General features: G+C 38.9%; 1 protein-coding gene across 2 annotated transcripts in view; it reads right to left on the bottom strand.

Annotated features, from left to right (window-relative positions):
• Nucleotides 1–21,425, bottom strand: part of XPO4 (exportin 4) — an 82,085-nt gene that overhangs the window by 31,240 nt on the left and 29,420 nt on the right. The window contains exons 5-7 of one of the 2 annotated variants that reach the window (XM_065049693.1): nt 11,922–12,038; nt 10,977–11,130; nt 2,077–2,189 (exon numbers count right to left, since the gene is read on the bottom strand). The exons of the other annotated variant lie outside the window; for it this stretch is intronic. Of the exons in view, the coding sequence (XP_064905765.1) occupies nt 2,077–2,189; nt 10,977–11,130; nt 11,922–12,038 (384 nt within the window). The remainder of the gene's footprint in view (nt 1–2,076; nt 2,190–10,976; nt 11,131–11,921; nt 12,039–21,425) is intronic. 2 annotated transcript variants of the gene reach the window in all.

The raw sequence follows: 21,425 nt of genomic DNA on the forward strand, positions 1-21,425 counted from the left end.
ATACTGCTCCTTCTAAAAACAGCAATAATGACAGTCATCTCTATTATGCTAACTATGCCTAGGCTATGGAGTCTTGCTAAAGTTAGTCAACAAGTTCAATCAAGATTATATAGAAGCTTCTTTAGCAGAGGTAAACACTGAAGGCATATACAAAAAGGAATGCATCACTTCCTTGGCAACACCTTACATTATACGAGGCCAACAATCATCTTCCTGCATTTCTGTGAACTGCTATGTCATTACTTCTGCTGGTGAGACTTTCTAGAGTCAAATCTTACTATTTCAGGAATCAAATTCTCACATACTTATTTATCAAGTATGGATATAAAGAATTTTCTTATGCTAATGCCTCCTATTTTTTCACATAATATTTGCCAAATAAATAAATACAGGGTAGCTTTTTCATCCAGAAGCAAACTTCGTTAAATTATTTCAGCAATATTATAAAGTTATTACACAGTCAAAACACCGACCGTTTCTCTGTGGCGTTACAGGTGCAATTTCACCCAACTCATAACTAGTTGGATTAGCTGCACAGTTAATCTCTGAAAGATCAAACTAGCAGAAGAAACAAACCCCTCAACAGAAATGCCCCTCCTAATAGACGTCCCACACTAGGCTGAGATTAACATGGCAGTCCTGCCAACTTCTGCAAGGTTCTTAAAATTTCTCACATCGGATAAATGAAAATAAATTGCTACCGTTCACTTACATGACTTCAAATAGTAAACTAATACTACAAGCCTCAACCATTGCAAATCGGGCATCTAAAACCAAAACTGACAGTATGCTGCCCTGGCAAGCTCTCACCCAAAAATAATCCAACACAGGCAGGTTTTGGTTACTATTAAATAAAATGCAAATGTATTAAGATAATTCTGCATGTTATTCAAAACATTATTCTTATAATGAAGAAGAATTATAAACCAACTAAAGAAACAGATATCTGACTCAGAGAACTTCATGCTATAAAACGAGGAAGGGTTAATATGTAAGCCAAAAAGTTATTTGCATGTAGAGGTTCACAGCTGACAGTAGCAACTGTCTGGATAGTCTAGACAGCTGTTCAGATTGTGCGTAGCTGCTAAGAGTTCTGGCAGTGATTTTTTTTCACCTTTTCAAAACTGCTGGAACAGACAAACTTGCACTAAAAAAAAAAAAATCTACTGTATCAAAAAATCCTATAAAGGAAGGACATGTATCCAAGCACATATCAGATAACTCTCAAGCAGCACTGTAGAGTTATATTTACTTTGTCTAGTAGAGACTTTATCCAAGTTTTGAGCACATTATCTCTTTGCTTTGCAAAAAATGAAAATAGCCTGATAATGCTGAATTTTCAGGTCCCAAGAGATGCAACATAAGATAAGCATAGTAAACAAATTTACAAGCCAATATATGTTGTTGCTGCAGTAACTTCTAGCTGAGCAAAGACTTCTCCTTCCAACAGTGGCAGAAAGAAAACAATACTAATTTTATCCACTCTTAATATAATGAGGTTTTTAAGCTACAGAAATTGAATATTATATTCTCCTAACCCAACTCTACCTCTTTCCCATCCCTCCTAACTTCATCTATTTTAACTTGTTTGGATTTACCTTCTGCTGAGAAAAGAAATGCAGGATTCTCTAGGCTGAAACTGGCTAGAAAACTGCAATTACGTTACTTATTTTCAGCTGTTCTGTTGAGCAAATGCTTTAAGATCAGCAAACACACACTGTTCATTTGATCTTTTTCAAGAGCCGTCACACCGTATCCGAAAGACATTCTACTACTGCTCACCACATTCAGTTTCATTTGATGAATACATGGTCCAACAGTATTAAATGCATAAAAGTTTAGATAACTATACACCTTTCTTCTTTTGTTAATGGTCATCAATTTGAGGCAATTTATAGGCAAAATACATATTCAGAAACCTAGGAAAAATATTTCTGTTTGCTTTGATAAGCTAGCTGAAGGTAACAGAATCAGTCCTACCTGATGCAAAGGAAGAGTCCAACAACACAGTTTTAGAACAGGAAGGAGCTGCTTTCCCTGTGGTCTGGACTACGAAAGTTGAAGAAAGAAACTTACTGTAAAGAAAAGCTCCATAACTCTGCTGTCCAGGAGGGTCTCACGCCAGGATTCTGTTGGCTTTAGCATCACATTTTGTGAGGATTCAAACATAGCTATATAATGTCTGCCCAGTTATCTGGTGTCAAGGTCAACAATAACATTCCTACTTGGCTTTAAAAAAATCCTAGATACAACAGGATCCATTCAGAAAGAATGTAATGGAAACAAACTTTAAGCCTCTTCACATACACAGCATAATTCATGCATGAGGCCAAGGAATAAAAGGTATTAAGTATTGAAAAAAAGAATGCTCCAGGAATGTTAGATAACAGTTTGATCATAATTATGAGACATACCATAGTGATACGATCACTTTGATAACCAGGGTGTCTAATGTGACACAGCGAGAAGGGAAAAAAGCAACCGCAATTAACAGGTGTTAAAATTTATGCAAAATGGGAAATCATTTCCTAAAAAATTTTCCTGGCAGCTTTTAAAAAGGCCTTAAGATAGCTAAAGATAGCTCATTGAAATCTATATCCTATTTTTCTAAATAGCCAGATATGCATCACAGAATGCAGATATGATATCCCTGCATTAATCTACATTTTTTAATCGCACTGTGAAGAACAAAAGCATAAGGCACCACAAAGCATCGTCACATTAAACACGTGTAAGAGACACACGTGAAGAATATGCACACCATGAAGCCAGGATATTGCTGCACTCAACTCTTACCACTTGTTTTGGTGTAACTTAATTTACAAAATTCGGCAAATGCTCTAGTACAGAAAGAACAGACACATGAGCAAAAACATTTAAAGAGGCAGGTTACATTCTTCTTCAGTCTGATCATGCAGAAGAGTGTTTATCAAACATTTTTGAATGTGCTTCTTTCTACGACACCCCCCAATCCAAATAGTAGTAGTAAAACCGTGTTAACTCAGCAACTTGCATTTTCATCTGTCTCTTTTAAACCCTTTGTGTCCTCTCTGATCCCTTTCTAACCCAACCACCAGAATAAGTAACAGCATGCTCAGCTGCATGTAATTGACTTATTTGTAATGAACTGCATTAACTGTTGTACTGTAAGTCATCAGGTATTATAAAAAACATGCGTCACAAAGTATTTGTATGTCTAGAGAAAAGAAATTTCACAATGGTATCATTTGAAAGCAGATCCCATAACTTTTGATGGGTTTTCTTCAAGAGAACAATATCTAAAGCAAATATCTAGCTTAATAAGAACGATTGTGGCACAAGGCAGAACACACAATTTTAGTTTATTTACACTTGCCTTCTGAGTTCTGCCAAAACCAGAAATTCCTAACACCGCTGTGCAGAACCGCATTCCAAAAAAGCAACGTTTTCCAGAGCACAGTACCATGTGGACCTTCCCTGGTGGTATGTGTGCAGAACTGGTGTCAGCACATTATCATGCATAAGAACAACCAGGGATTTTCACATTAGTGCAAAACAAAACCAGTTTCATCATTTTCAAAATTATCCATGTGTGCTGAACCATACTAGATGTGCATTATTTCAGATGGGGAAAAACTAAAAATCACAGAATTGTCCGTTTTACTTCCATCTGAAATACAGTTGTCATTTAAATGATCAAAAATCCTTCAGTTCTCCCAGATTAAAAAAAAAAAATACAGGCATGGAATTATCACATGCAAGCACACTTTATCAGGAGTAATATTACAAATAAAAACTAACTTTATCTGGCAAATTAAACTATATTTTTTTCCTTTTCATTTGGAATGTTTTAGAAAAAATGGTATTTAAAAATTGTCCTTGACAAGAGTGTCCTTTGCTGTAACTCTCCAATAAACAATTGGCTTGGAAATATGTATGAAAGATGATCATAGATACATTATCAATCTCTGAAAATCAATTTGCTGTTCACTAGGTGGAGTCTACACATGGGACCAGCTCCATAACACTTTTCACATGGAATGAAAGAAGGGCTAGTTTGCTGTCACTATTTTAACAAGCCTCAGTATTTAGCAGCCCTATCCTGTTATTTTTAGTACTCTTTCTCACACTAATGGACTGATGACACATCTGACAATAGCAGATTTGTGGGTAAAATATCTGTTAGCTGGACAATACAAATTATGCCTGTACCTATCATGGAGATCTTACACCGGTTTTCCATCACATACTAGATGTATGCAAAATTTAGTGTAAGTTGGCTGTGGAGATGCTTGCTGCCACAAAATCCCTCAGCTTATTCTGTGCTGTGGTTCAGCCTTATTAGCAGCAGCCCAGTTATGCCAGATCTGAAAAAAATGGCACTAAATTACCTAGTACATGGGTGCACATAGGACAAATGCAGTCCTCATCATCAAAATTAATTTATTCATCAATACTTATGGGGGAACAAAACGGAACTAGCACAATGTAGAGTTTTGATAAGCATAGATCCATCCACTGTGACATCCCAGAGGGTTTGTTTTCATTTGTTTCCAATTTTACTGAAGAATGAGTAACTCTCATTACAGTTCACTCCGAATGACACAGAAACCCAAGGTAGATGCCTCCATGTAAGACAAGGATCATACATTCACTAATTAGTGCCTGGTGAAGAAGAGGAAAATACCATAATGTTTAACACAGATTTTCTTTTAACTCTGCCTAAATTTACATATGTAGCTCTATGCTTGGTTTTGTTTCATGAGCTGGAGAATAAGAGTAATCTTTTTAAAATTATAAATTTGGAATTCTAAAATTGTTATTTGTAAGAAATAAATAAAAAATTATAGATAGAGATATATATCTAGAGAGAGAGAGAGAGACAGAGAGAGATAGATAGATAGATATGCTTCTTGGAGGAATATATTAAACCAAGAAAATAAAAGATAAATAAATGTCTAGTTTTCCTCCCACTCTTTGCCTCTGTTCCAGGAAGGGACTGATGGGTCAAGATGAGTATCAAAATATTTCATATCCTAAGGCAGCCACAAGGGATTATAACATTTCACTTTAGGACTTCCCACAAAGTCCAGTGTCTGAGAATAGATCCCACAGTCTTTTTCTTACAAGGCAAGGTTTGCTCTTCCACAAAGCAGTAAACTAGGAACTCAAAAATCAAAGCTGAGATTTCTTCTGCCAGGCCCCTAATTCACAAATCTGTCTACAGGAGTGAAGAACAACTCTGAAATGGTGGAAAAACTCCTAGAATGCTAAGGCTCAAATATCTTCCTCAAAAGTTATTTTAACCACTCTACCTTTGCTGTTTGGAACATTTCTAGAGAGCTTTGTGTCAGTCTTAGACTTGTCTTTTACTAACAAAAAACTGCATTAGAAAAGTAACTGCTTGTAAATCTGCCGTCCAGTGTTATAATGCTAACATACTTATTTTTTTGCATTTTTAAGACCTGTGGCTTGCTAGCTAATCAGCCTAGCCCATAGAATGAGTCTAGGAGCCACTGTCTGGAACTGATGCAGAGGCTTGCTGCCCCCTATGGAGAAATGCTCCACAAGCCTTTCTATAACCTACACTCTCAGCAAACATACCCAGCTTTCAGGAGAAGGTACGTAGCTTAAATATTTAATTATGAAACACAAGTATTCTTAACTGTCACAAGAATGAAACAACTATTTTGTGTTGGAGACACTGGACTCAGGTTGCAGCAAAAGGCATAGGAAGTGTAGGAAGACCCAACCTAATTTTAAACCTGTCCTGTTCTGGAGCCGCCGGCAGTGCAGCCAGGCCAGTGCCAAGCCTCATGTTGACCACTCAAGTAGATTCTGCAGCTCCTGCTACATTTTGCTGCCATGGTTCTACAGCTAATAGCACCAAGCTAATCGCTTTAAGCCCAACTTACACTTAAAGCACCTATACAGAAGAGACCACCACGCAGATGCAGCCCAAGAGTCCCTCCTTTCCACTACACACTGGCTGCCATCTGGAAAGCTGATGACAAAGCACTGCAAAACTGGAAACTAAAAGCCATTGGGGCAAGTGAGCAGAAGAGGAAAAAACCTACATATTTCATCAGTTCTCCTTCATAAAAAGGGTCACTACTAGTCTTTTTTCCTCTTCTGATATTAATGCTTTTGAGGTGCCCTTACATTGCAAACTGATTTCAGAAATCACTCGGGAAAAGCTGAATGATGAAACACTAATTGTTAAAAAGTTCAATATCAATACAAACATCTTTAGTGCAATTATGACCAAATTCAGGTGTTCTATCAATCTTCATTCTGTCAATCTGGGTTTTGCTCAACATTTTAAGAACAAAGTTGCTAGAAAGGATTGTCAAGAAAACACACAACACCCTAGAAGTAATTTCTAAACATAAGGGATTTCCAAGTCAGGTTAGTTTTCACCTAAGAGTGAAAAGTAAAACGCAGCTCTCTCTTAAATACACCTATTTTAGTTACACTGAATTTTTCTTTATATCCCAAAAATAGCTAAGATAGTACCTCAACCCTTCATCTTTCAGATAAGGTCAGATTGCTGTAGTAAATTCAGGATAATCCCAGGCTGCTAACAAACACAGGGCCTAAGGAGAACAGCCTTGCTGCTGAAGGAAACCTGTGTTGTTGCTCCTCGGTACAGTTTCAATCATTTCTGCAGCTGCGAACAAACTGAACTGGGGACCTCAGCCTACTAACTATAAGTTTTCAGCCAAGTGGTTCCCTGCTCAGTATCACACTCATGGGAGGTGCTAGGGCAGGATGCTTATTCAGCAGCAACTCCAACTCAAATCATTCCTCAAAACAAACCTCAAGTTTTCTGGAGCATTCTGCGTGTTTTTCATGCACTTCCACTACACAGAACAGATGCTACCAATCTGGGCTGGACCAAGTTCAGATCTTGAAAGTCTGCTAAACTATATGGTTCACAGGTTCTCCCAGAAAGGTGTCTCATTCTGGCTTGAGGTTTAAAAGACATTTTCAAAACAGATATGAAGAGCTTGTTCCTCTAACTGTGTGGCCAAGGAACACACATATCTAAAAGAAAAGTTTTCAGATCAGACAAAATCTTCAGTCAGTTCATCCAATTGCCATCACACCATTATTTCAATGGAACACCAACAATGCACATTCGTGGAGTGCATCCCGTTAGGTTTACGTAACCTGTATTTTAAATCCAATTCCCTATGGTACATCCACTTGAACATTTGCCAGCTTGCGTCGAAGCAAGCAGAGGCACCAAATCCAAAACAAGAACTAAAGCTCAAGTTCCTCTTTATTCTCATATGATACTCTATATACTAATGAATAAGGGATAAATAGTTCTATGACAGCTCGTAATGACAGATAATAGACACCTTTTTGTAGATGGGAGACAGCTGGATAAAAATATTGCGTTCTGTTTAAGAACTTTTGCATCTGAGGACATTCATTCAAAGTCCATTAGAACGTGGCTGCCAAGAACAGATAAACCCCAAAGTCAAGAAGAAGTGAGAAACATCTCTGGAAGTAAAAGAATATAAATTATAATTACATCCTGACTCCACAGGATGTAATATATGTCCATATCAAGCTGCAGTAAAGCCCAACAACATTCAGCTCCTTAACTGGAGACTTTGGACACTGACAATGTACTAGGAGTGAGATCCCTGCCCGCGCTCTCGTAAAGGAGAGAGCTGTACCTCTTAATACTGATCACCCACACCTTCTTAATTAGTAAAAACATTAATATAAGAAAAGATTCAGTTAAAGCTACTTCCATCCAAGTAAACAATATTTAATAGTGCTGTAACAGCACTGAAAAAAGAAACTGCAGAAGCCAACATGCCAAAACAGACTGCCATAGGAATCCTATGTTATTGTCATTTCCAACAGTTCTGCCAAAAACCTCTGAAGCATCCGCAAACTCCAGATGAACTAATACCTTGAGGCAACAGATAAAAATAACAATAGATCATGGCCTGTGTGTTAGAAAATGAAATGGAAGAAACTGCACATGACTGAAAGGAAGCCCTTCCTACTGCAGGCACCACATCCCAAGACATTAAAAAACTGAGTTCAAACCCAAAAGTACATATGTCCCAGCCTCTCTTTTGTTGCTCCGATGAAACCACTATTCCAGAATGCATCTTCCATGCCAGCTCTTCTTGCTAGCAATAGACAGAGACTTAATACAACTCTTCTGTTGTAATGGGTGCCAGCACTGTTCATTTAACAATGCAACATATACTGATATCCTGTAACAGCACTAGGACTCTTGAGAAGTTATATGTTTTGATGTAATTCTTGCAACTTAGTGATTTAAATAGTGTGCCTCTTGGTGATGGTCTCTGTAGAGTTAATGCACATTTATGCCACTGCCTTTTTTTGGAGATAGAAGAATCTTGCTAAACATTACATACAAATACTGCAGCTACTGTTATGCTGTAGGGAATACTGAGAAACAATACTATCTTGCCAGGGGAAATACCAACTAAAGGAAAAAAACACACATCTGTGGATACAATGGATCATTTTACTCCATGCTTCAAGTATTAAATTTATGCCCATTGTTTTAGCATATGTACTGTCAAGGTTTAGAAAGAGGATACCAAAAGGACACCAACTGATCAATCAACACAGCAATTCTTATGTTCTCATGTAATGCGCTACCTATTTAGAAACTGTAGCCAAGTTAAGTTCCACTGTTCATGGGCCAGCAATCAACAGTTACTTTAAAACCAGTCTTCTAAGGGAAGATATTTATGCCACGATATAATCAACATGGTGCTGTAAACCCCAATACTTCAATAAGGATGATTAAAGCCATTCCAGCTTCTGTGGAAACTGGTTGCTATTAATATTATAGAGAGGAGAGACCCAAGCTGGTGCTATAATTCTTACAGCAAAAATAAATGTCCAACAGTAGAAAACAAAAAGATGGTATCAAGTGGAGCAGAAGTCATGAAAAGATTTGAAATAGAGTCACGTAAGAGCGCTTGTGGTGGTTCAGACTAAATGTGCATCTGATCTCCAGAAGGGCCAGAATTTGTTTAAGAGCTGTAGTACCTCAAGTAGGCCACATAGCAGAAATCACCCGTAACCTTAAGCAGCAGTATGCCTTGCCTAGCTATTTCAGCTAACACTTATTTACTAGCATCTATAGACTAAACCACCTATTATATAGTTATAAACAAAAGCTGGAACTCCCAAGACTTCACATCTTGCTCATATATATCCAACTCTGCCACTGCAAACCTTAGCCTAGGATAAAGTGCTCATGAAGAACTAGAGCCTTTATTTTCAAGCTGTAACAACATAAGTATTTGGGACTATGTCAGAGGTTTGCAGAGAGCAAGACTACAATTCTGAAGGAACCACCTCTACCCATCACACCACAAGAGCATTTCCTCTCTACTTAAGATTACAGCTGAGGAAAAAAAAGTGTTCACAGATTATTTGATTTCTCACAAATACCAAGTCCACTTCTAAAACTTTTATAAGATGGAATAATGTAACACCAGTCCCCGTACTGCACGTACATGCACTAAATCCTCTCTGGACTCCTACCAAATAATTTCAGTGATTAATAGGAGTGAGATATTTACTTTTAATCCATGGCACCTTATATAAAGACAGTATAACTGGCATTCTGCTTGCAGGTGTGTATATCCAGTTTCAAATAAATTTCACTTTTGCTGCCCACTGCATAAGGAACAGAATCAAAGACAACAGATATCGCCTTCTGGAAAGCAAACAGAATAATTTACAGTGGATTTGAGGGCAACATCCAGATTCTTGCAGTATGTATAACTTAGTAGCAATTTCAAAAGGTTTTAAGAAAAAAGCTTATATAAGTTTAAAAGAAAAAAAAGGTTTTTTTAAGTCTAAAAATTTGGCTCTTGGAAAGTTTGCTGAGCATCTTAAAGCCAGTCTAGCTAGTAAAAGTACTACTGCAAGTAGTGTCTTAACCCTCTATTAAATACAGAATGTGATTATTTCTACAAAATTCTTCTAGCCCATTTTTTGGGCTGAGCATATTTTTATCTTTTTTTCTTCTCTCCCTCACTCAGACTCTCTCTGATTCCAATTTCCTCCTCTACTTTCCATCTCTGTTTTTCTCTGGACTTCCATTATCAGCACACATCACAAAGATGTCAAAATGGAAGCAATGGTACCTGTATATTGCCAAAAAAAGTAGATGTCATTTCTGCTCTCAGCTAGCAAATACTTTTTCTTCAGACCCAGGAGAACCTATTACATGTTATAGTATATGACCATGCTCTTTTATGGGGAGTCGGTTGAGCAGGCACATTCCTAGATGATGGGGCATTTACCTGCCCTCTGCTCTTCTCTGAAGGAGAAAAGTAGGACAGATTGGACCTCCGCATAAAAATTCAACAGAGCTTAGACTTCTTCACCATTTGGTTCTGCACTAAAGCAGCATGGGGTAAAATCTTTAAACTGAAAGAGGGGAGATTTAGATTAGACACAGTGAAGAAGTTCTTCCCCATGAGGGTGGTGAGGCACTGGAACAGGCTGCCCAGAGAAGCTGTGGATGCCCCATCCCTGGGAGTGTTCAAGGCCAGGCTGGATGGGGCTTTGAGCAACCTGGCCTAATGACAGGTGTTCCTGCCTATGGAACTAGATGATCTTTAAAGGTCCCTTCCAACCCAAACCATTCCATGATTGCACCATTACACTTTTCCTCTCCCCTGCACCAAACAGAGAGATCACCAACCTGTAACTGGGGGCTGGTCTGCTGAACTAGTTTTGCCTTTTATATAAAATACTTTAAAACTTTAATGAAGAACAAGAGCAGCTTCTGCATGTAAGCATCTGTTAGCAAGCATGGGGGTAACCCAGAACACTAATGGAAAAAAACCCATCAATCAGGGGCTAAATATAAGGCTTGTATGTTTTACAATTTTTTCTCCTCACAAAGACTTATCACCTGGTGGAAATGACCCATGTCAGCTGAAATAAAGGGCCTGACATTAAAAGGATATAATTTGGAGGAAGGAAGTTCCAGCTTAAGACCTGATTGGCTAGTGCAAGATAACGCTGAAACACTGAAGACATCTGAGCACTGAGGTTTTCCCGTCTGCTGAATTCCTGAAGTACCTCTACCGTGAGCATGAAGATCTGCCGCAGATTGTCCTCCTATAGTCAGGATGAACACAATATATTAGAGTCTCTCAGTCATTAATTAAAATGTTGATTAAAAAGAAATACTTTTCCAAAGAGAAAATAATTTTCTGGTTTCACCCTACTTTTCATTAAAATATATAAAATATTCTGAAGCTGCCAATCAGAACCTCCACACACTTTTGCCAAAATGAATAGATTGTGTTTGTAAAGAATAAGAACAAAAATCTTCTTATAAATGCTAGTCATTAAAAGAAAAACTTAATATGTTTTTTAACAACTGGTGGAGGAGAGGGTTGGTCTTTGGCATGAAAAAAAAGTTGATAAGTTGTTCCACAACAGTCAGTTTAAAGCAATGCCTTCACAAAAACATTTCTGCCTGGCCAAACAATACATCTGAGACAACCAGACTACACCATCTGCAATAATATTTTTAAATACATAGCTCTCCTTGGCTTTAAACCAAAGCTATATTAAGACTATCATTGTTCCACAGAGTATTAGTTTTGTTTGCAATTGGTAGCCAAGGAATTAAAGAGTCCAACTGCATAAAGATCTGTAGCTCTGCATTCATAAAATGGGCAAAAGGGATTGCACCTTTTTGATAGGAGGTTGGTTTTTTTAAAATACATTATCAGCTTTCTTGAAATATCCAGTATCTGCATTCATAATATAATATTTGTGCTATTAAATGCTGTTAGATACATACTGTAAATGAATGCACCTGGAACAAGGAAGTACTTCTGCTTTCAATATTTAAATTTTAGAAAAGACAGGTAGCATATATTGATACAGAACTAGTTTACCTGAAATATACGTTTACAGTTACCATGGAACTCCATGCTTAGTCCAATGTTGCTGGTTTTACTTGAACTTGAGAACTCGCTCAACAACGCCGTTAAAATGGAACAGGCCAAAGTTTGCTATAAAAAAAATAAGGGGGAATAACATAACTAAAAGATGTCTAATAACACAATACCACCTCCATTGTCCTTAAATTATTTTACTGGCATCTTTCTATGACTGTTACTTCAGTTTCTTCTAACACAAACTAGAACAACTCGAGCTTTCAGGAGGATAGATCCTTGGGTGAGCCACCTCTGGAATCATCCAGGCTCCATCCTCACAAAAGAAATTCAAGTATTTGAGCAACATGTAAGCTAGAAACTGTATGATCATCACTACAAAACGGAAAACCACTTATTGCAATCCATGTCCCAGCCTTGCTGTTTACTTCCTCTCCCTGTACACCAGGATTAATTTCAGGGAAGATTTAGTTTCCACTTATTGCTATTGATCTAATAGTTCAGATCACTCAAGTTTGTTTTGGCCCTTCTTTGCATTTGCTACACTTACCGGCTTGGTATCAGATTGTGATTAAATTTATATCACTGAAAGCAATAAAAGCTGATGAAAAACAACACCTGCAATACACCATCTACTACATCTTTTCCCTCTACCCCCATGAAAAAAAAGAGAAGAGAGAAATACACAGAAAGCTCTGATGCTTTAAAGCTTTCGGATAATTCCTTTCAAAGGACAACATCCACTAGCCTCAGAAATTACCTTTCAACTACACTATTAGAATGATGTCTGAAGCAATACAAAAATTGGTGATAAAAAGGGATGTTAATTTTTAAAGAAGAGATCCATGAAGACTGAAGCTTTAAGTATCTCTTTCATTCTCAGAATTGAAGGTAAGGTAAATCAAATGCTTATTCTAAAACACCACTTCAAAACCAACCTTCCTTTATGGAACACACTGCTCCAGCCTTTGTTGCTGTTTTTTGAAATAAAAAAAAGCTTTTTTTCCTGATGCCAAAGTCCAGTAACCATCATCACCAGTTTTAATATATTTTTTAACTGATCATTACACACAAAGGGGAGTAATTATTGTATGGTGGAGATGCAAGGGGTACTTCAAAGCGTGCCACACGCTGCTGTAACCAGCACAATAGAAACTGTACACCGATGAGACGAAAACACTTTTTGTTAAAGAGACGCTCTTAACGAAAACCTTCAAAATTACTGGCTATCCTCCCAGACTGTTTGGAGCCAAGGTGCCAGGGATGGACAGAGGGATAGGAATTGTTAAAGGGTCATGCATGCCAGCAAGTGTCCAGGGGTTAAACAGAAATATGCACACTACCTCTGAACACCCGAAAGATTAAAGTGGAGATGATACTATTTATGCAAGCTCATACAACAGCTGAGACCAGTGCCATCCACCCACCAACTGCAACATCTTTGTTCAGAAATGCCTCTGAAGTCAGTACCTTGACCCTCCAGACAACTAGTTATCTTCGCCACTATACACTAAATTAACATTCTTACTTGCTAAGTAAGTCCCAGATAGATCAAACATAGTGGCTTTGTGATAACAGATGGGTTTTCTCTTACACTGTACAATAAAGTTGTGCAGTGGGCTTGAATATTGCTGATCAGTTGGCTAAATCAAAGTTTTCCCATTTTAAAGAAATAACTTTACTTCAAGTGGACTATTTTTCATCTACAGTCACCACTGTCACGCATCACACATGATAAAAGCAACATTTAGCTGGTGAAAAACAGCATTACATTTTAAACTACTTCAACAAAAACAGTTTGACAGTTCTATACTAGACTTAAAAATATCTCAAATTGGCTCAAACATTTCAGTTTTTAATTTCTGTGTAAGCAGAATTTTTTATTTAGAGAAAGTCCAGATTTGATCCAGTATTAAAACGAAATAGTGTAGGCTAACACTAAGTTTTTAATCCGACATTAGAAGTTCCATATGTAAAGAATCTGGAGACAAAAAAACAAAACAAAACACCACCAAATCCAACCAAAACCAACCACCCTCCTCTGCATACCAAGCTTGACTCTAGAACAATGCTTCAGACAAAAATACACGTTTATAGAGGAATAACGCAAAGTAGCCAGAGAACACTGGCCAGTTTCATCATGTGCCAGGAGATGCAGAGGTCTCTCACAAGGCTCTCTAAAGACTTTAAAATTCAGGCTTCTATGCCTGAATTACTGACACACTGATACTTTTCAGCTTGGAGAAGCCACAATGTAAAGACATCAGTAGTTGCAATTACAAATCCCTACAGTTTGATGCTATATAACATCCCATGATCACCATACGTCATTGATGATTACAACAGTACAATAGCCTGGCTAAATCTACGCTGCTTCTGCCTTATCGTGCAAAGGTCTTCAGACCACGCCACCATCCAGCCCAACATGGGACAAGCAGGGCAGCAATGAAGTCTACCAACATTTGCAGCTGGTTGCCAATTACTGGAAAACAAATCAGTAAGTTTGAATGACAGGTAAGGAGCAGTAGGAAAATAATGTTTGTTCCCACTGTGGTTACAAACAGTTAATATTAGCTGAAATAATAGACACTTTCTCCTTCCATTTTCTCCAGTTTGTTTATGTGGTATATAATAATTTATCCTTTCTGTTTGGATAGTAATGTGCTATTGCATGACAGAAGTGTGTGCTTTATGTGTGTGTGCGCTTTTCTTCTGATTTCAAGGAGAAATTTAAAAGGAGGATTAAATGATTAATTATAAAGAAATCTCTTCAAAGATATAAAGAACAATGGGTGCAGCTAGGCCGAGTGAATCTGCTAAGAGCCTGATAAGGCAGTGTGAGCAGCGGCCGGCCCCTTGATTTCAGTACGAGCTATGTGAGGTAGTTCTGACATCAGTACCTGCTTTGAGCATGAAAGGAATTTACTTGAGATTTACTGTATTCCCTCCAGCAGCCCTGCTCACAGCAAACACTGGGGCACAGCCCTCCACTCTCCTCCCTCCCACCGGATTCCCAGCATCCCCCCAGCTCCCTCATCTTGGTATTTGGATATCTGGGGTGCAAATCCTGCCCCATTCCCTCACCATCAGAAGGGTGCACATCCACACCCTCCTAATCACTCATCTGCGCTTACCCCCTGCATCCACGAGGGGTAAGTGCACCAGTGTATCCAGGTCAACAAAGCATGAGAACAACAAATTCCCTGCAACAGGCTGAGAGGAGATTGCTTGAGAGGGGTTTCCTAGAAGGCAGGTGCCAACCCCCAGAGTCTGGCTCACAGACAGGAGCAGAGGAACAGATCGAGACCTGTAACTTGTCCTTGCAATCTCAAGCCTTTGCGTAGACCTGCATACAAAACCAACACTGCTTCCCAAAACTGCTATAAGACTATAGGAATTTATATAGATCATTGAGCATAGCAGTAAGAATGCCATTTTCATATAAATATTAACAGATTAACATAAAATAACATGTGCCCTGCCACCTATTGAACTGTTCTGAATAAACAGTAATATGTCAGAAACTCTGGAATAAAGTTTAAGTAAACTTGGATACACATAAAATTTTACTTTATGCAAAGTAACTCTACTGAAGGTTAACTACTAATATTTTGAAATACATTTTCTTGATTTACAAGTATGTTTGGTATGAAGACACTTTAAGTATCCTCAATACAAATGCAGGCTATTAGAACAAAGATTTCAAAAATCTGAAAAACAAGATCATTTCATTTAAACCAATACGGTTGCGCTCTGCGAAATGAAATTACTTCCTCTCATACATAATAAAATTGAAAGCACTTAATACAGGTAAAGTTTGAGGGTGTAAGTTTTGCTTGTTTTGTAGCGTGTTTTTTTTAAAGTTTTTACCATGCCACAGAAGAGATTAAGAATCCAATTTAATAATACCATACAGTAACAAGTAGAAAATGCATGTGATTCTGGGCATCATATTAAAAGTCAGCTCTGAGTGTCTATTACGCAGTAATGCTATTAGCTTCATACCAGTAAGAGTAAACCTCTGAACCTAGTTTGACTCACTCGCTAGCAATTTCACTAGTTCTGCCACAAGTACATACCCAAACAATAACCCCATCTAACAAAATAAAATACTTCTCTTGTTGAGAGCAGACTGCCTCTGAGAATAGCTTGGCATTCACCCCAGTTAGCTTTATTACCAGGAATAAACTTTATGAAAGATGGCTATACATAAAATAGAGTCTCAGCTGCTCAAACAGAAGATCAATGGGACTTGTGATAAGAGATTAACTTGGCAATCAGACACCCGGTACTAACATCGGTTTAGTGGTTTTCTTTTTAAATCACTCTAATAAAACACAGACAGTACAGAAAGACCATGCAACATTTCAACAGTAAACATTTATATATCATTCACAAAACTCAGACGCAGAAGGTAAATGCAACTTATTCCTCCAAATGGAATGTCCCCTACAACAAAAGTTAAAGCCATAATGTTTGAGGGGATTTCACACTTGTGCCTGGACTGCCCATGGAATAAGTGAACAGCTTCATTTGAGGGTAGTTGGGTTACAAAGCATCTGAAAGGCAGAAGAGTTCAAATACAGCTTAGGAAAAAATGGACATGTGGTTCACCAGCTCCGAGGCAGAAGAGCCAACAGACAAAGCAGAATGACCTACAACACCAAAAGTGTTTCCTTCTTTCTGAAATTCAGAGCAGAGATACAGCCAGGTTGTCAGAGGCTTGATTAAATAATTCATTTTACAAAACCTAAACTATCAAGCACCACTCCCCACCTTCTGCAAGTATCATTTATACCTACAGAAAACAGAATCATATGGGTATATCTAAAGGAACAAAGGTTTCACCCAAACAGGGCAAGTAATAACATCTACCCTGTCACATTAAATCACTGCCAGCCTCAGTATTCATTTAGATGACTTTCTGCTTCCATTCATGTAACATCAGCTCTGCTACCGAAACCAAAGGGAAGCCACAAGAAGCATTTAATAATATCCCTAAACCACCTAATTTTAGTTTGCACAAGAGCAGGAAGAATCAAAGAGTAAATCTGTCAGAGGCAGAATTTGCTGTGCTGTTCATAGGTGGTAAAATTCCCCAGTGAGAATGTGTCAAAAGCAATTTTACTGAAGAACTTGTTTAATGCAAGACTTCCTTTCTAGAGGCAGTAATATACTTCTTCCTTGAATAAGCACAGCTGTATTTACTACATTTTCAGAGTATCTAAATCCCCAGAACGTAAGCTGCAACTCCAAATGGAAAGGTTAACAGGATGGCCGCAGGACCAAAAGAAATACCATTATGTACACAGAGTAACTGGGACCACTCCAGCTTTTCAATTTGTGAGTATTGCAATGGAGGGGGAGTGGGAAGGGAGCCCAGGAGCTGCAGTAGTAGTTTCCAACCAAAGAAAACCAGAATATATTCTGAAGAAACATAAGCAAGCAGCAGGAAGAACCCACTGTATTTTATCCACTTGATCCTTCCCAAATGAGCCAACTGATGGAAAAAAGCTGTAGAGCAGGGACAGGATGATAGGAATAGGACCCACAGCTGCAGTTTTGTGCTGTCAGCAGTAAGGGGCTGGCTGGGCAGCGCACCCCTTTCTTCCCATTCCCACTCTGCCACCGGGCAAAGATGGATGAGCAGCACCAGGTTAACACACCGCAGCTACAGCGGCACAACGGGGAGACCCTGATCCCTTCCTTGGGGAGAACCAGGCAAACCAAGCAAGGGAAATCAACTGGAGAAAGAGAAAACCAATTCCTCTGTGAATCACTGGGCGCCACAGGAAGATGATCTTGTGGCATGTGAAGCATGCAGGCTTTGGCCAAAGGGAGAAGGGAAGTAGCAGCGTCTACTAATAGTGGAAAAGGTCCAGGCAGAGTTTGCTGGAGCTTGGGGTGCAAAACATGCTTTTATTTTTTTTTTTTTTATTTCCTCTGGGGACAGGGAAAGTTGTGAAGCAGAAATCAAGAGGAGGAGAAAAAGTAACCTCAAGAAAAAAAAAAGGTCTGAAAACCATTTACCTAGAGGTAACATATCCTTTCTCTAGGCCTGAAAAGTACCAGTTGAATCTCCACTCCTACAGTGATTGCATGAACAAATCCAAGACTTTCAATTAAGTTCAAAATAATGAATAGTAAGACTAGCCATGCAGCTCAACATCAGTATCACCCAGCTCTAAATGTACATCACCCTGGTGAGTGCTTTCTGGTGGGCAAGGGGACCCCTATCCCCCCATTTCTCCTGGTTGTTCTTGCCCACCATCCTGCCAGATAGACCAACTGAGTTGCATTCCATGGCTGTGCTCCACAGCTCATCTGCCAAAAGAAAGGTTTAAAAGGGAAAAGGCTCATTGTTTTCAAGTAAACTTCCATACAGATCCAGATTATTACTGACTCTATCTACTCAGAAGGGCGGTACCTCTGAGAGGAAGACACACTAACGAATGAGCAGCTATGGTCACTGCACTTCTTTAAAGAGGCTTTTCCACTCAAGCCTGTTCATTTGTGTGTTACCAGAGTGATAAGAGAAATATACCTATAACACATAGAAAGGCATAATTTCTTTCTTCCCAGTAAGTCTCTGATGTGTACAGGTGTGCATGTCTGCACACCTCACGAGACAGCAGAATTAAGGAAGAGTCCGGGATGCTGTACATAGAAAATGGGACATGCATCTCTCTTCTGGATCGTTTCTTCTCACTTCCCAGCTCAGTCTTTGAATCTGTAGCTCTATTATAAATGAGGAAACTGGGAGCTATCAGTTTCTAATATTAACGTTATTAAGCAGCTAAGTTGTGGTTTTGATCAACTGCATCTCTGGTAAAGTAGGCTCTTATTCAAAAGAAAATTCGGAAAACTCTAAAAGGCATCCTGGTTAACACAACTACTAAAAATACTTATCTTCTAAAGTTCTCTTACATTTCTATTACCAAGTTTTAACCTCATATTTGGAGTAGTTACTGGATCCCTAAAATTCCCCAACCAATCTTTAACGCATTAACTGAAGGGTTTATAAAGCACTTGTCAGAATAAAGGAAATAGCTTAAATATCCTGGTTTACCATCTGGTTTTTATACTCAGCTTGCCTTGAGGGCAGTAAGGTTCATGGGACAAGGTAATAATTTTATTAGACAAGGAGATACAGCTGAGGGTAGAGGGGTGAAAATAATACATGTTTTTGTCAAAATACAAAGCCATGACAGCCTCTCCAAGTCCTACCTTACCACATGAGAGAGAAAAAGCTGGACAGGGATGAAGAAGTAAAATTCATCTTAAAGGATAGAAATAAAAACCATACATGCTAAATAAATGTAACTACTTATCTATGCAGCCATTATTACTGATAGATTAATTTCAATGAAGATGAATGCCTAGAGTTCTGCTTATTAAATCTTCCCACTGTTCATATGGATCCACCCACAGCACATCCCTGAGCAATTTTTGGGTAACCTGAAGCATCTGAATTCTCCTCTCTAGCCAACCATCAACATTGGGGAACAGACCAACAGATTTTCAAGAGGGAAGGAACTGTTAGGATCCCAGAGCTCTTCCAGTAAGTCTTGACAAGTCATACAGGAAAATTTGGGCTTCAGGTATGGTACATATATGGTATATTGGAATACATTCCCCTGTCTGTGTTGTAGTTCTTAAAAAACTACAGCAGATGGACCCCTCTGCATCTGCCTACTCATATTCTGGAAGAAATCTAGGTGCGACCCATATCCCAGTCCAGTCTTAAACAAAGTCCATCAGATTGGGTTCACATGCAGACTGGTTCCTCCTCCTGGGAAAATCAGTCACCTTAGCTGCCAGGATTCCTGTCCTTCTGGCAGGGATGAAGACCATACAAAATCCTTCAGCTATGAAAAGCTGAGTATTCTAAACAAAAAAGGCCAAGAAATTGAAGGCATTTATAGCTGAGAAGAACTTGGCCCACACATTTCTCCAAAATCTTGAAATGAGTGATAGAAAACATGTATTTAGCGTTTTAAGATTGGCCCGTGACACTGTGTCTGCTGCCAGAAGCTCTGTACCCCAGAGATAAAGATTTTAAAAAGAGATCCTGAAATTGCTATTGGAGGGAGATCACAGACTCTCCTTCATGAGCAGGAAGATGGCTTGTATTGATGTTACAGGAGGAGCCAGGAAAAACAAAACCAGAACCTCTGGTTTTTTCCTCTCATCATGATTCCTCTCCTTCTCTTCCTTTCAAACTCCTTTCCTTTTTTTCATTCTCAACAGTTCATCCACCAGTCTTGCTCCCATGTCAGTTTGGCACATTACTCAACATACTTTCAAGTTCCATCCTCAAAATGTATCCATTTCTAAAGATATTTTAAGCTAATATCCAAGAAGTATTTTTAACTAATACTCAAGATATCAAGCATACCAAATCCTGCAAAAGGACACATGCAAAAGACTTAGTACTATCTACATTCACTGTTCTCCTCGTTACACCTATCTAACACAACACGTAACTGAAAAGTCCCAAAGATTTTATGGATCATTAGTGTAACAAACACAAAACCAGTACAGATGTTTGACGGGAACTGGGTGTACGGTTGCAGGGAATGGCAAAGATTAAGTACCTACTTTCTTCTTGTAAGATAAAGGAGGGCCAAGAAGCTTCAGAGCCAGCAGAGAGGAGAAAGCAAACAGCAAGCAGGTAAGAGACCACTTTGCTTTTTAAAAAATTGCTTTCAATTACAAACTGTTATGTAAATTATCCAGCTAAACCTGCAGCTTAAGCCAACCCTTTCAATCATATACAGCCTCCAGTTCTTTACATTCCCTTTCTGAACGGGCCAAAAAGTGTCTTTTCCCTACTGTGGTGACAAAATGCGTTCTCCTTTTGTAAGAGTTTTCCATCCACTCTTTCCCTGTTACCCCATGGGCCTGACTCAGCCTAACACACATAGAAACCCATTACCAATGGCTAAGAGTCATGTTGAAAGCTTTAAGCATTTTTAAATAAGAAGTGACTTGCTGCTGATGCCACATGTTTCTTCTGCAGCTGCTGGAGTGAACCTCAGGTAGGAGAACACAAGCAGGTGGGCAGTAGATGGGAAGAGAACATAAAGCAGAAGTCTGGGAAGGACATGGAAAGGAACCAAGGGACTCAATAGAGAACTGGGAGTCACAAAGGTGTGACAGACTCCTGAGATTTGGGAGTACAACGCTGGAGTCAAGAGTGCACAGTACATCACAGGAAAGACTTGATAAAAAATGTGGAAGAAGCCAGGGAGGCACAGAGTGCCGGAAAACATCTGCTGATCTCTCATTGCCCATGTCCTGGCCTCCTCCCTGACTTGGGTGGAGGCATGTTTTTATAAACAACTAATGTAAACACCTGTCCAGGGAAGTGCAGACACCTCTGTGACACTGTCCTGACAGGGGACGTTGGGTCTGGATGGCAGTACCACCCCTTGGCTCCACACCGTACCTGAGCTCCCACAGCTGAGACCCCGCCGGGCAGTCGGGCAGCCTGATTGGCAC

Source organism: Columba livia, chromosome 1, assembly GCF_036013475.1.
Source record: "Columba livia isolate bColLiv1 breed racing homer chromosome 1, bColLiv1.pat.W.v2, whole genome shotgun sequence".
Classification (NCBI taxonomy): domain Eukaryota; kingdom Metazoa; phylum Chordata; class Aves; order Columbiformes; family Columbidae; genus Columba; species Columba livia.